We start from the raw sequence: 15,938 nt of genomic DNA, 5'->3' as shown, positions 1-15,938 counted from the left end.
ATCTAAGTCATAGTTGTCTTGTATTTCAGTGAACTGCATGAAATTGCCCTTTTTGTCAACAAACATGTCAGCAAGTTCATATGGTTCACCTAATATTATAACCACTAAATAACAGCCTCTCCCTCCCTACACCTCCCTCGTGCCTGCTGCAGGGCCACTCCTCTGAAGCCGCCAGGACAGTAAAAGAGAAAAGCTCTGGGGCCAGAAAGAGCTGGGTTTGAATTCCAGCTCCATTCCCTTCTCATCTGTGTGACCTCAGGCAATTGGTATGATCTCTCTAAGCCTCAGTGTCCTCATAAGTGAAATTCAGATACTACTAAATAGCAGGTGGTACCCACGCGGCAGACTGGTGTGAGAATTAAATAGGATGTGTGCTAAAGCACGAGTAGTGGCTACTGCATTGGCAAAAGCATGGAGATAGGCACTGGGGATACCTTCCTGAGGAGGGAGGGCTACCTGGAAACAGCTAGCAAAACCTGACCTGCAGACACCCTTGATAGCAAGTGCTGTTGGCCGCCTGCCTGGACCCCTGTGGGCCTTGCCAGGGTCTATGCTCACCTGTCAGACTTCCAACTGGCAGCACCTGTATCCCCTTCTCTGACCACCAGAGCCCCCTCTGCCCACATTCAGGGCAGGCCAGAAGTGCCAGGGAATTAACACCCCACCACCACCACCGCCATGAAGAACAGCCCTCAGCTAATGACTATGTGGAATTGGCGTATACATACCCCAGCTCCTTCTCTCCTCAGGCGGGACAACGCTGAGGTGTGCATTCCACTCTGTCTCCCAGAACTCCTCAGTGGGGTTACCCTCCAGGGGCTCACAGTGGTGCCTCTGTTGATAACACCCCCTTCCCTTCTCCAGCTCACGTCCCTTCCCTATTGGTATTTCCTGAGACCACTCTTAAATATATTTCACTCAAATTCGTATCTTGGCTTTGCATCTGGGAGAACCTAAACCTCTGGGAATATAACCTATAAATTATCCTTACACATATGCGAAAATGACATATATTCAATTTATTTATTCACCATTGTTTGTATTTGTGAGAGGTTGAACATAATATATCGAAAGGAGACTGGTTAAATGCATTATGATCCACCCACACAGTGGAATACTATGCAGCTGTATAAAAGAATGAAAAGGTATTTTAAGTCTTGATATGAAACAATGTCTGGACTATATTAACAAAAAAAGCAAGATGCAGAACAGTATAAACGACATATGCTACGATTTGTGTAAAAAAGTTTGTGTGTGTGACCTGAAAACACATAATCTTGACTTCCCTTCAGGAGGGACTTGAACGGCTGGGGGGACCAGGAGGAAAGGGAGACTTTTCACCACACGCCCCTGCACATCTTCGATTTTTGTACTATGACAGGTTTATCTGTTCAAAAATAAAAGTAACATTAAAATAATAAATAAATGGATAAAGGGAGTACATCATTGCTCATTGTACATATTTAGCTCTAGTGTGGAATGAGTTGGACAGGCTCCTGTAATCTGACTACATCCTGGTTCCACCACAGTTCCTCCATGTGGTCTCAGTCCCAGGTACACAGGCTCCCGCAGGTCTGCGTGCTCACCCACAAAAGGAAGTCTCGCTGCCTCCAGCAGGGGGAGAATCTGTTGCATTTCCCTTTATGCTCACCCACAAGAGCTACGGTGACCTCTGTCCCAGAGGAAGGCCCAACGGCACCTTCACCCACACACAAGGAAGCCCAAGCAATTCCCTTCTGCCTGAGAGGTTGTCTCTGTGCAAGAGACATCTGAGTCACACACACAACTCACACACACTCATGCACACACTTGTACACACACACATGAATGGAAAACCAAGCAGGTCTTTCCTGAGACATCACCATCCCACTCTCCTAATGGACGTGTCTGTCCAGCAGGCTGGGGACCTGCATGTTGATCTAACCAAAGTCCTGCTTGTTGCAGGAGGGGCCACTCAGTGGGGAAGGAGCCGTTACTGGGGTGGTGCAGCTTCATTCATCATGTCCTTGTACTGCCGTTTGAAGAAGCCAAGCTGTGGGGGCAGAAACAGAGGAGTAAGGGCCACAAAAGCTGGTGGCAGGTGGGGGGGTGAAGGCCATGCAGACCAGGAGGGGAGACAGAGGGACCAAGAGATACAAAGAGTAATGTGGCAGAATGTAGAAGAGACCTGGGAAAAGTGGGGCAGAGAGGGAGATGGCATCGATATTGGGGCCAGGAAAGAAATACAAAATGTAACAATAAGAAGAAAAACTACTCCTTATATAGTGGTCACTCTGTACCAGGGACCATTCTAAGTGTTTTACATATATTAACCCAATTACCTTCACAAAACGGGTACAGTCATATGCTGCTTAATGACGGGGATACATTCTGAGAAATGCATTGTTAGGTGATTTCACTGTTGTGTGGACATCATAGAGTGCACTTACACAGACCTAGAGGGTATAGCCTACTACACACCTACGCTATTTGGTACCAATCTTATGCGACCACCCATCGTACATGTGACCCTTCATTGACTGAAACACTGTATGCGGTACATGCCTGTACTTATATTCTCATTTTACAGCTGAAGCTCTGTGACTTGCCCCAGGCCACACAGCTGGCAACACTGGGAGTCAAACCCAGTAATGAGCGGCAGAGCGAGAAGCAGTGAGTAGGGAGGGGAGCGAGCAAGAAGAAGGCCACATGGGAATACCTTGTACAGTCCGGCAGTGATGAGAGCCAGGAGCACCAGCCCCCCCACTGAGCTGCCCACGATAAGGGGTACAGGGTCATGCATTTCATACACCTCCACTTTGGTCTCCGTCTGGGGGTGGGGCATCAGAGGAGATGGACTTTGGATTTCTGGGAGTTCCCCAGTCAGACCTTGTGCCCTCCCTGAACCCAATAACTTACCCCTCCCTATGTCTCCAACCTCAGCCCTCACTCTTCCTCCCCACCTCTCTCTCTCTCTCTATCTCTTTACCCAGAGATCTCCACAAGCCCAGCCTCCCCTTCTCCCTCCAATAGTCCCTCTGTGTCTGAGACACATACCTGAGCCCTCACAAATGCCTCCTGTCCTGGAAGCAGGGTGAATATCGAATCATTAAACAAGATCTCCGCTGTGCTCACAATCTGAAGGTAGTTCTGCAAAGCCTGCGGGAGAGGCAGGATGGGAGCTGGACCCATGGGCCCCCTGAAGTATCACAAGTGTGTCCAGCTGAGCCTCAGGCCCCCACGTACCTTGCTATACCAGCCAAACGAGAGGTTGCCTTCGAGGGCGACGTTGAATTCTTGCTGGATGCCAAAGGATGGGATGTCACACTGGATTCTCTGGCAGACAGCAATGGAGCAGTTCTGAGGAAGGGAGGAGAGGAGAGAGATAACTAAGAAAGCTCGATGCAGAAAACGTCCCGTGCACTCAACTCATTCAGTTAAAAGACAGTACAGGGCCCCAAAAAGGGGACGGCACTGAGTCTTCATGTGGCCCCAGGGCTGGGGCTAGGCTTATTCTCACCAGCACTGGGGTCTTTTTACGCTCCACCAGGAAGTCAGAGAGCGGAGGGACCCTCTCCTTGGTGTGGCATGTCCTGGAGAGCTCCTGAGGAAAGAGTTTCACTGTGAGAAGAGAGAGAAGTGAGGGCTCCTGGATCCACCCTCGAGGAGGGCGAGATGGCCCAGGTCCAGGAGAGGTCAGATATGGCTCCAAAATCCAACAAAGGAAACAGATTTTTGAAAAGCCAGGGCTGTGGAGGGAGGAGTGGGGCCCACCCCTTAGGCCCAGCTTGGCTTACCTGGGAGAAGGTAACCTGGGGGTGGTCCCACACAGCCGACTGGTTCAGCCGGATGGGGACCCAGAAGACCACACTGATGGGGGGGGTCCTCTGCCCCAGGTTTTTGAACTGCATGGAGAGGGAGGGAAGGCGGCTGTGAGGGCTCTGGCCTTTCTGTCCCCACCAGCTACTAGAATCAGCCTGCTCACTCCCGACAGCCCAGTACCCCTGAGGAAGGCCTCACACGCCCAAGTGTCCTGCCTCTCGACGTTTGCTGGGAGGCAGGAGAGTGTAGTGGTTAAACACACATTCAAGAGCCGGACAGGCCAGCCCTCAGTAGTGGCTCCTCCACCTACTAGTGGTGAGACTGTGGCCATGTTCTGCTAACCTCTCCAAACCCCAGTTTCTTCATCTGCAAACTGGGGCTAAAGATAGTGCCTCCATCATAGTCAGTACGATGATAAAATGAGTCAATTATGTACATGCGTGTACACACATACATATGTGCATGCTTGGTGTGTAGACAGTGAGCATGAGCTTGGAACAGAGCCTGGCACATCGGAGGCATCTGATGCATGTTTCCTATCATTATTTCTGCATTCCCATCACATTGATTTCCCTCCCCGGCCTCCTTCTCAGCTCCCCACCTGATACTCATGCTTTATAATGCGGCTGGTCTTCTCTGAAGCTGTGAAGTTGAGATATTTGGTGGAGGCCTCACCGCTGATGAGAGAAAGAAGAAGGGGCAGGAGGTGACAGAGCATCAGGAGTGTCCTGGGAGGGGGTCTTGGGCTAAGCGTATAAGAGGTGAACAGGCACATGCATAATGCAGCCCTGAGAGGGTGCAAGGGTGACGGTGAGCAGGGCCATGTGTGTTGGATACACTGTGTGCACTTGGGCCACACATACGTGCACATATCCTCAGACACACACATAGGCACACATGTGCACAGACTCACACACACAGATATACAACAGGCCATGTCCAGTCAGTGGTGAAGGCAAAGCCAAAGCCCTAGAAGGCAGCACCTGGTGACCACCATGTAGACAGCATATTTCACGGGCAGCTCCAGCTGGAATTGAGTTTTGTTGGTCTGAGGCATATTGTTCTCACTGAAGGGAAACAGAGAGCTCAGGCCAGCTCTTGAGAACTGAGATCAGCCTTTCCTTCTCCTTCCCCTCACCCTCCACCTCCAACCAACCACCAAGTCCTGTCCTCTCCGCGTCCTAAATACCACTGTTCTCTCCTCCCTCCCCTCCCCAGCCCCCGCCCATCCCTACTCACCTGGACGTCCACAGTGCTTCTTCTCACTGGCCTCTGAATCCAAAACTACTCCCTCCCCGACCCCCAGCCCTCTTGGAGAGTGATCTTTCTAGCATGTAAATGTGATCACTTCCGGTTAAACTGCAAATTTCCTCATAGCACCCATCAGTCATTTCATGACATGGCCCTAAATCCTGCATTATGTGCTTAGGCCACAATGAAACAGCCTGATCTTCCAGTCTCCAGGCTTTGCTTGGAACACACTTCCTTCTTCCTGTCTTCATGCCCACCCTCAATTCATGCCTTTGCTTGGCTAACTCACAGCCTAAATATATCTTCTTCAGGAATCTTCTCTGAATACCAAGCTCCCAAGAACACTGGACATAGCTAATTTCTTACTCTATTGTAATTGCCAGCTTCTCTGTCTGTCTTTGACACTAAATTATAACGTCTGTGAGGGCAGCAACCACAGCTGTCCTGTCCATCGCTGTCCCACAGGCACTGGGCACAATGCCCGGTACATGGTGGGTGCTCAGTCAGTGTTTGTTGAATGAATGAAGGAAGGAAGGAGCTGAAGGGAGAACCAGTGGGGAGAGGGCAATGGCGCACTCTGGGCAGGGGGTTGGGGCCTCAAAGGGGAGGATGCCTGAGAGAGGCCAGGCACAGCGCACCTGGTCACCTTGGCCTTGAGGAGTAATCTGTTTCCAAATGAAGCAGTAGAGTTCATGACAAATGTGATATTAAAGGTGACCTGGAGATGGAGAAAGGACAAGAATGGGAGAGAAAAAAAAACCCAAATGTCTATCAGTTCAAGAACGGATATTAAAATACAGTGCATCCATACAACAGAATATCACTCAGCAGTAAAAAGGAATGAAGTACTGAAACGTGCTGCAACATGGATGATCCTTGAAAACATTATGCTAAGTGAAAGAATCACAAAGGACCATCTACTATATGATTCCATTTATATGAAATGTCCAGAATGGGCAAATCTAGAGACAGAAAGTGGTTGCCTAGGGCTGAGAGAGATGGGAGGACTGGGGCTGATGGTTAAGGGGAGCAGTGTCTTTTCTTGGGGTATTAAAATGTTCTAAACTTGACCATGGTGATGGATGCACAACCCTGTGAACATACTAAAACCCACTGAATTGTACACTTTAAATGGTGAATTGTGTGGTACCTGAATTATATCTCAACAAAGCTGTTTTTCAAAAAAGGAAACTTTACTTTGAAAAAAGGAGAAGAGAAGAATTCAGAAGACAAAGGAGAGGAGGCGAGAAGAAGCAGCAGCCTGACCTCAGAGTTCTCTGGGAAGATGGGCCGGCTTATGTCGCAGGTGCCGCTCTTCAAGGCTCCAGACTCTTCAGTGGAGTTACAGTCATGGCACTGTGAGTACCGCTCCTGGAGAAGAAGGGAGGCAGAGGGGATGATGTCAACTAGCAGCCACGGGGACGGGGAAAGCAAGGTCAAACAGAGCCTAAGAAGCATTTGGCTACCTGGTCCCTTGACACCATCCGATAGGACAAGCCAGGTGGGTAGAAGAAGGTGACCTGAGTGTTGTACGAGTCCTCGCCCTGGTTTTTCACAGTCACTGTCACATTGAATTCCCGGGGACCGCCCACCACCAGAGTGTTCAGGCTGTAGGAGGAACAAGACAGGTCATGAGGTGCTGAGGGCTTCACTGTGGCAAGTCTGCTCTGGTGAGAAGGAGGTGAGGACACCTGGACAGAGAAGACAATGGCTGGGGCAGCTACACAAATACCTCTGAAGCAGCTGTTCTGTGCCGGCTCTCTTGAGAGCAGGAGAAGAACAGAGCACCATGCGGTGGTGTGGGTTTGGGGGAAGCAATGAAAAAAGAAACTCACCTCATAAAACTCAAGGTTATGCTGAGGTCATCCTGGCAGATGCCATCACTGCCACAATTCTTCTCAAAGGGAAACTGCAAAAAATAGAATACGATAAAATGAAAGGAAAGGAAATAATGAAATGATGTGAAATGAAACAACAAAATAGAACATTGAAATAAAATTATGTGAAATGAAATAAAATGAGCTTCAACAATCTTGGCCTCTGGTCCTTTCCATGCCCCTGCAGGACCGCAACTCCAGGACTCACCAAGGCTGTGAAGAGTCTCTGAGCATCCAGAGCCAGCACTGGCCGGAGGTTCCCAAAAGAGGACGAGGGCTTCCCCACCAGAGAGAAGTTGAGCCGCAGGGTGATGGGGGCCACTGAATCCTTTATACATTCCTGAGAGATAGGGAGGATTTGGGGGTCTGCCCTCCTCATCTCCCCAAGCCCACCCCATGCTTAGAAGACCCAGGGGTGTGGTCACTGCCTGCTCACCGGTAACAGTAGCTTCAGAGTCTTACATTCCTGATTCAGCCCCAAGTTCTGTATCTGTCTGCATGTGCTGTTCTTTGTCTCATCAAAGACGGCCCGGCGTAGTAAGCGATTTGGGTCCAGAGCCAGGTCATATGTGACGATGCTCTGGATCTCTCCTGAAGGGGCAGGGCAGCATGGTGGTGAGGAGCCCAGCTTTGGAGTCAAATGGATAGGAGTTTGAGGCCCAGCTACTCTGCTTCCTAGCTGTACGACTTTTGGCATGTTATCTGACCTCTTTGAGTCTCAATTCCTTATTTTTAAATTGAAGATAATAACTGTTCCTTCCCAGTGGTGAAAATGAAATGAAACAGTGCCTATGAAGCATTTAGCATAGTGCCTGCCACATAGTAAGAGCTCAAGAAATAAATCGTAGTTATTCTGTTACATATTAGAAAATTAAGTATAATTAAGTGTATAAAATTAAGCATATGGTGCAAAGTAAACTGTTGTGTACACTGGTATAATATGCTGTAGTATGGTTTGGTTTCCTTTATATTTATCCTGCTTTGATTTGGTCGAGAGCCTTGATATCTTTCATCAGTTTTGGAAAATTCTTTACCACTATTTATTTAACTGTTGCTTCTTTCTAATTCTCTCTCTCTCTTCATTTTGGAATTCCAATTACATGGTTATAGCTCTTTCACCATATCCCATACGTTTCTTGTGATATTTTTCCTGTATTTTTCATCCTTTTTTCTCTCTGTGAGTTTATCTGGCTACTTTCAATTGCTTCACTTTCCGGTTCCCTAATTCTCTGTTCTGCTTCTAAACTGCTATTAAATCTATCTATTGAATTCTTAATTTCATTCAGTGTAGTTTTCAGTGCTAGAGTTTCCATTTGACTCTACTTTATGAATTCCAGGTCTTGTCTGAAGTTCTCCATTATTTCCTCTTTTTTCTTGAAGCTATTAATTATAGTTCTTTTTAAAATTCCTGTCTGATAACTCTCATTTCCGAATCACCTATGGGTCTAATTCTATTGTCTATTGTTTTCTTTGTTGCTGGTCTCAATGGACATTGTCAAATGGAAAGACCAAGGTGTTTATCAAAACTCTCCTCAAATCTCTGTTTCCCCAGCACTGGGAAGCTGCTGAATTTCTGCTCAGCTCTTTCACTCTCCAGTTGCTGTCTTCTACTGACTTTCTTGGAGTATTGCTCTGGAAATGCAGCACTTAGGAGTCAGCCAATGACTTGAGAGGAATTTCTACGTAGATTTTGGGGCACCTTCTCTGCAACTGTCTATTCTCCAAGACTTTGCTTTCAATTTCTAGTCATGCTGGCTGCCCCAAACTCTAACTGCTGTCTCCTCAGCCCAGTAAGATTACTGCTAGAAACCTAATTTTCCCCCACACCCTGTTTCTCTCTAGGACCACCATTACTATTCCCACACCCCAATCACAATGCCACTCTTTAAGAACAGAGACAAGGGAGGAAGTCAGGTTAGTTGTAATGAAATGCATGTCTGAATGCTTTGTGTTTAGCTTCATCAACTCAACCACCCCTTTAAATGAGTTCTTCTCAGTTAAAAAAAAAATCCTGGTTAGTTCACAGGTGTGGAGCCCCTGGTTCTCTGGAGACCTGAGAAAGTCAGGGGGTGCCACATGCTCACTTCCTTGCTGGAGTTTGCTGGGCCTCCCCACCCAGCAGGGGAATCTCCTGCTCACTCCAGCCAAACTTGGAGAAGGCTGTCAGAGCTTGTGAGAACTTTGCTCTGTACTGCCAGAAGGCTGGGAAGACTGGGCTGGGCCACCCATCAACATCTGCAGTCATTTAACCTCTTGAGACTTACCCACAAGCCTCACCTTCTCTCAGCCGGTCCGGTGTGCTCTTGCGGACTCGGAGGCAGACTCTGACCTCCCCAGCAGTCTGGTTTCTCACAACCTGATTACGACAATCAAATATATTCCTTGCCACTTCCCCTGGTGTGAACGCCATGGTCACCTCAACTCTCAGCACTGGCTGGGACCTATAGGGACACCAGAGGGCCATCAGGGACCTTCAGATGGCAAAGCTGCTCCTTGAAGGGAAGGTATCTGGTGTGCTCCAAAGGAGGTTCTCACCTGAGCAGCAGCACACGCCCCTGGGCCCCTACAGCCAGGTCCACAAGTCCGTCCATTGTGAGGTCCCGGCCCCCGCTCAATGACTGACCAAAATACTGGAGCCTGGGCAAGAGCTGGGAGCCTGCAATCCGCTAAGGGTAGAAAAGAAGAAGGGAGAAAGGGAATGGAAAAGAATAGGGAAGTGTGTAACTCAGTCATCCAGGGTGACCCAAAGAGACGTTCTCTGGGCTCAAGTCAAGTCTCATCTCCCACAGCTTCTCATGGAATTAGGGCAACTATTCTGCTGTGGACCACGGCTTCGAGATGACACCCAAAGTTTCCATTAATTACCTGAGTTTCCCAGGGAAAACAAAAAGTTTTACAGGAAAGAAGTGACATAGTGTCCTCTCTGACTCAGCTGAATTCATTTACATGATCAGGATAATGCAAATATCGAATACTGATCTAACCAAAATTATCATGTAAATATAAGGAGTGGGGGTTAGGGTGGAAGGTACGTGAATATGTGGCAAGAGGGGTCTGAGAGAGAGCGCAGTCCTCACCCCCCGTGGTGGGAAGTCAACACTAAAACAAAAATCAAGGAGCAGCAAATACTCCTGTCATTGGGCAGTACGGAGAACCACTGAAAGAAGTGAAAGTGGATTCCCCAAGAGAAGGGGGCATGAAAAGGAAACCCGGTGTGGGAGGGAAATTGTTGTTTTTCCTAAGGAGCCTTTAAGAACTAGTTTGACTCTTTAATCTATGTGCAAGAGTAACACTGAAAGAATAACAACCCAATAATAAATTAAAAAGAAATTTTAAAAGTGATTTTGCCATGCACTTAATGCCGCTGATGTGTACACTTAAAAATTGGCTAAGATGGTAAATTTTATGTCATGTATATTTTGCCACAATTTTTTAAGTGACATTATCAACTGAAAGGAACGATGAGGAAGCCTGGGGTCCTGGAAATGTGCTGTATCTTAATCTGAGTGGTGCTTACTCAGGTTCACAGATATGTGAAAATTAATCACTTAAGATTTGTGTGTTTACTGTATGTACATCATACCTCAAATTTTTTAGAGAAAAATTTATTGTATCCTGTTGGGAGGAAGCTTTGTTTTGAAATTATGTATAATGTGGTAGTTGGGAGATCCATAGCTTGTTTGCTTCTCCAAACGCTGACCACCTCCAGCCCTAATCGCAGGGAAAAAACAAGCAAAAAATGCAAACAGTAGAACAATAGGATACCATGATCCTTTTTGCATTTGTTTTTAATTCCAAAGTCTGTGGTATGCGCGCGCGCGCGCGCGCGTGCGTGCGTGCATGCGTGCGTGCGTAAGCATAGACACCCCTGGTAGAGTGACCAACCATAGGAGTTTCCTGGGATTCGACTTTCAATGCTAAAACCAGGACACATCTGGGCAAACCAGGAGTCTTGGTCACCCTACCAAGACTGAGATTCAGAAGAAAGGAAAGCCTACATCCCAACACTTCCAGCTTGCCATTTACCACCTCTGAGTCCTCATCTCCTAGCGGTAAAGCGGGGGTGATGATGCCCCATGCACCTCCTATAGTTATGGTAAAAATTAATCTAGAATTGAGGATTCTTTGAGGTTTCTGTGAAGTGTGTGATTATTTTTGAAGGTTCTAAAAAGGAGTACTGGGAGAACTGATCTGGCAGCTGTGGGAATGTTGAGTTAGAAGGCAAAGAGCAGCAGAGGCCACTGTTGTGATGGGGACAGTGACCGAGCCTCACCTGGCTGTGGGAGGGGCTGATGCCCAGTCCTGAGGTTCCATGAAATAGGTAGACAGCACCCTGGTTCTCCTGCTCTCCGGGGGCCCCGATGGCCACGTCCATCAGCTTGTCCCCATTCACATCCCCGAGTATTGTCAGGGCTGCCCCAAAGCCGCCCCAGGGGTGGCCCTGCTCCCCGCGGAGAACAGACTTACACTGCCACTTAGCCCTCTGCAGCACAAAAACAGTGTGAGGCCCCAACCCAGGCAACCCCTCCACCCCACACCCAGGCCCCACCCAGCCCAGGTCTCATCAGCCACTCACCCCCCGGGGCAAGGGGCACACAGACACCTGGCCCCCCCGGGTCTGCTCATAGTAATGGGGAGCCCCGATGAGGACCAGGTCAGAGCTGCCATCTCTGTCCACATCCACAGAGCACAGGGAGGCCCCAAAGTAGGAGCCAATCTGAAAGAGAAGAGACCAAGATTACATACCTCTTCCCACCTAAAGCAGAGTGCGGGGGCTTTCTTTTTATGAAGAAAAATTATGCCTGCTGGGGAAAGCCCTTTGAAGTAGGTGTGACCCTTTATATGATTCACGATAAATTCTCATTTGAATGTGCTGCCAGCTAAAGGAGCATATTATAGAGTTGATAGGCAGTGGGTGAGGATTTACCCCAAATGGTGCTACAGGGAGATGACTGAGATAGCAAAGAAGTTGGCTTGGAAAACAGAGATAGAAAAGCCTGGAAAAGCAGGCAGGGTAGCTTTTCAATATATCGGAAGTCTTTAGAGGGGTACAAAAGTTGGTAGCCTGGCTAATAAGGAATCAACTGGCTTGGATTAAAACTAACTACTGCTACAGAAATTTTTTTGTGTGAGATTGAGAAAAAATATCTACGTTTTAACAAGATTTTTTAAGTACGTTCAAAGTGAAAATAAAGAATTCATCCATAGGATTCATCCATTTAATCATTCATTCATTCATTCATTTATTCATTCATTCAGCAAATAAGGGCTTGCTATTTGCTGAGCAGGAGGCTGGGTATTGGAGACACAGTGCCTTCTGGGGCTCTCAGCACAGCAGGGTGGAGTGCAGGGGAATAGCAACAGTGAACAGGGAGATGCTCATAGCAGTCTCAAACTGGGGCAAGTTCTAGGAAGGAAGAGTGCAGGGGACAGCAAGACATAACTCACTGCAACCTGATTTCTGCCCACACACCAGTGAGGGAGGCCTCACTGATAGCCCAATAAAGGCATTTAAGTTTCATCCTAAAGTCAATAGGATTTTTTTTGTTTTTAGGTTAGGTTTATTGGAATATAATTTACATACAATAAAATTCAGCCTTTTTAGTGTTCAGCTTCATGAGTTTTGATAAACACATAAGCTCATGTAACCATCACTTCACGTAACCACCATTTCATCAGTGAAAATACAGAACAGTTTCATTTCCCCCAAAATATTCCCTCCTGCCCCGCCGTAGTCAACCTCTTTCCTCTCTTACCAGCCCCCTACAACCACCCATTTGTTTTCTGTCCCTATAGTTTTGCCTTTTCCAGACTATTACATAAATGGACTTATATAGTGCGTAGCCTTTCAGGTCTGGCTTCTGTTACCTAGAATAACACATTTAAGATTCACCCATCTGCTTGTGTGTATCAGTAATCCATTCCACTTTATTTCTAATTAGTATTCCATTGTATGGATGCACCATAGTTTGTTTATCCCTCCCCAAGTTGGGGGACATTGGGTTGTTTCTAGTTTTTGGCGATTATGAACAGAGCCATTAGAAACATTCACATACAAGTTTTCACGTGAACATCTGTTTTCATTTTTCCTAGGTAAGTATCTAGGAGTGGGATTGCTGGTATGGTAACTGCATGTTAAACTTTTAAGATGTTGACAAACTTTTCCAAAGTAGGCATGCCATTTTCCATTCCTACAGCAATGCATGAGAGTTTTAGTTGCTACTCCCCCCGGCCAGTTCTTGATATTGTCAGTTTATTTCCCTTTTTATGTTAACCATTCTAATAGGTGTGCAGTACTATCTCATTGTGGTTTTAATTTGCATTTCCCTAATGATCAATGACACGGAACATGTTGATGAACTATCTGTTCAAATATTTTGCTTATTTTTCAACTGGATTGTTTGATTTCTTATTGCTGAGTTTTGAGAGTCCTTTATATATTCTGGATATAAGTCCTTAGTCAGATATGTAATAAAAAAAAAAAGAAGGAAAATTTGCAAATATTTTCTCCCAGTCTGCAATGTATCTTTTCATTCTCTTAATAGTCTCTTTCACAGAGCAAAACTTTCCATTTTGATGAAGTCTTATAAATTTTTCCTTTATGGATCTTGGTATGAAATATGGGTAGGGGCTTTTGGTTTGGTTTTGATTTTTTTTACCAAGGATGTCCAATTGTTCCAGCACCATTGAACACTCTATAGAATTGTCTTTGTGCCTTTATTGAAAATCAATTGACTATATATGTGTTAGTCTATTTCAGGCCTATTCTGTTCCACTGATCTTCATGTCTATCCTTCTGCCAATGCCTTACTGTCCTGATTACTGTAACTGGCGCCCCCAAAGCGGAGCATGAGAACTTAACCACTACACCACTAGGTCAGCCCTTCTCTGTTTATTTAGGTCTTTGATTTCTCTCATTAGTGTTTTGTAGTTTTCAACATTCAGATACTGTAAACATTTTGTTAGATTTATACCTCAGTATTCCATGGTCTTAGGTGCTATTGTAAATCGTACTGCTTTTTTATTTAAATTTCCAAATGTTCATTGTTAGTATAGAAATACAACTGATGGGGCCGGGGTTTGCAGGTTCAGATCCTGGGTGCAGACTTACACACCACTCATTAAGCATGCTGTGGCAGCGTCCCACATATAAAATAGAGGAAGATTGGCACAGATGTTAGCTCAGGGCCAATCTTCCTCAAGCAAAAAGAATAAGACTGGCACAGATGTTAGCTCAGGGCCAATGTTCCTCACCAAAAAAAAGAAATACAATTCATTTTTACATGTTGATCTTGTATTTTGAGAACTTACTGAAACAACTCATTAGTTATAGTAGCTTTTTTGTAGATTCTTTGGGCTTTTCCATGCAAACAATCATGTCATCTGCAAATAAAGACAGTTTTATTTTTTCCTTTCTACTCTGTAAGCTTTTTTTTCCCTTGCCTTATTGCACTGACTACGTCTTCCAGTATGATGTTGAATAGAAATGGTGAAAGTGGATATTCTTGCCTTGTTTACAATTTTAGGAGAAAAGCGTTCTCTTTTACTTTTAAGTATTATGCCAGCTGTAGATATTTTTGTAAATACTCTTTCTCAGGTTGAGGAAGTTCTCTTTAGTCTCCAGTTTGCTGAGAACTAAACATCATGAAAGGATGTATTTTGTCAAATTCTTTTTCTGTATCTTTTTCTGTATTAAGATTATTATGTTTTTTCTTCTCTAGTCTGCTCTTATGATGCATTATGTTGATCATTTTTTCAGAATGTCTTTTTTAAATTGAGATAAAATTTACATAACATAAAATTCACCACTTTTAAGTATAAAATTTAGTGGATTGGCACCTGAGCTAACATCTGTTGCCAATCTTCTTCTTTTTTTTTTTTCCTTCTTCTCCCCAAAGCACCCCTCCCCCTGGTACATAGTTGTATATTCTGGTTGTGAGTGCCCCTGGTTGTGCCATGTGGGACGCCGCCTCACAAGACCCAAGAAGTGGTGCCATGTCTGCGCCCAGGATCCAAACCGGGGAAACCCTGGCCTGCTGAAATGGAGCCCGTGAACTTAACCACCCAGCCACAGGGCCAGCGCCAAAAACTTTAGTGGTTTTTGGTATATCCACAATGCTGTGTAACCATTACCGCTAATTCTAGAACATTTCCATCACCCCAGAAAGAAATCCTGTATCTGTCAGCAGTCACACTCAGTTCTCCCCCTCCCTCTATCCCTTGACAACCACTAATCTACTTTCTGATCTATGGATTTGTCTAGTCTAGACATTTCAGATAAATGGAATCATACAATATGTGGCCTTTTGTGACTGGCTCTTTTCACTGAGCATAAAGTTTTCAAGGTTTATCCATGTTGTAGCACGTATCAACACTTCATTCTTTTTACAGTTAAATAGTATTCGATTGTATGGATAAGCCACATTTTGTTTATCTATTCATAAGTTGAGGGACATTTAGGTTCTTTCCACCTTTTGACTATTATGAATAATGCTGCTATGAACATTCATGCGTAAGTTTTTGTTTGAATACTTATTTTCATTTTGCAAGAGGGTATACACTTAGGAGTGGAATTTCTGGATCACATGGTAAACCCATATTTAACTTTTTGAGGAACAGCCAAATTGTGTTCCCAAAAAGTTGTATTATTTTACATTTCCACCAGCAATGTATGAGGGTTCCAATTTCTCCATATTCTTACCAACATTTTTTTCTTTTTTTTTACACAGCCATTGTAGCGGTATCTCTATTGTGGTTTTGATTTGCACTTTCCTAATGACTATTAATGTTAAACATCTTTTCATCTGCCTATTAGCCATTTGTATATCTTTTCTGGAGAAATGTCTATTCAAATCCTTTGCCCATTTTTAAATTAGGTTATTTGTCTTTTTATTGTTGAGATGTAAGAGTTCTTTATAGGGGCTGGCCCCGTGGCCGAGTGGTTAAGTTCGCGCGCTCCGCTGCAGGCGGCCCAGTGTTTCGTTGGTTCGAATCCTGGGCGCGGACATG

At 45.6% G+C, this 15,938-nt stretch overlaps 1 protein-coding gene across 2 annotated transcripts in view; it reads right to left on the bottom strand.

Annotated features, from left to right (window-relative positions):
- Nucleotides 1-1,009: 1,009 nt before the first annotated feature.
- Nucleotides 1,010-15,938, bottom strand: part of ITGAM (integrin subunit alpha M) — a 38,192-nt gene continuing 23,263 nt past the window's right edge. For both annotated transcript variants that reach the window (XM_046668432.1, XM_046668431.1), the window contains exons 13-30: nt 11,506-11,646; nt 11,203-11,412; nt 9,465-9,595; nt 9,207-9,370; nt 7,366-7,520; nt 7,138-7,269; nt 6,888-6,961; nt 6,519-6,660; nt 6,319-6,423; nt 5,691-5,770; nt 4,785-4,868; nt 4,403-4,478; nt 3,777-3,884; nt 3,500-3,583; nt 3,226-3,339; nt 3,037-3,138; nt 2,699-2,809; nt 1,010-2,032 (exon numbers count right to left, since the gene is read on the bottom strand). In XM_046668432.1, coding sequence (XP_046524388.1) covers nt 1,973-2,032; nt 2,699-2,809; nt 3,037-3,138; nt 3,226-3,339; nt 3,500-3,583; nt 3,777-3,884; nt 4,403-4,478; nt 4,785-4,868; nt 5,691-5,770; nt 6,319-6,423; nt 6,519-6,660; nt 6,888-6,961; nt 7,138-7,269; nt 7,366-7,520; nt 9,207-9,370; nt 9,465-9,595; nt 11,203-11,412; nt 11,506-11,646 — 2,073 coding nt within the window. In that variant the 3' untranslated portion in view covers nt 1,010-1,972. The remainder of the gene's footprint in view (nt 2,033-2,698; nt 2,810-3,036; nt 3,139-3,225; nt 3,340-3,499; nt 3,584-3,776; nt 3,885-4,402; nt 4,479-4,784; nt 4,869-5,690; nt 5,771-6,318; nt 6,424-6,518; nt 6,661-6,887; nt 6,962-7,137; nt 7,270-7,365; nt 7,521-9,206; nt 9,371-9,464; nt 9,596-11,202; nt 11,413-11,505; nt 11,647-15,938) is intronic.

Source organism: Equus quagga, chromosome 7, assembly GCF_021613505.1.
Source record: "Equus quagga isolate Etosha38 chromosome 7, UCLA_HA_Equagga_1.0, whole genome shotgun sequence".
Taxonomy (NCBI): Eukaryota; Metazoa; Chordata; class Mammalia; order Perissodactyla; family Equidae; genus Equus; species Equus quagga.
Note: the sequence above shows the minus strand (reverse complement) of the source record. Positions and strands in the feature narration are given on the sequence as shown.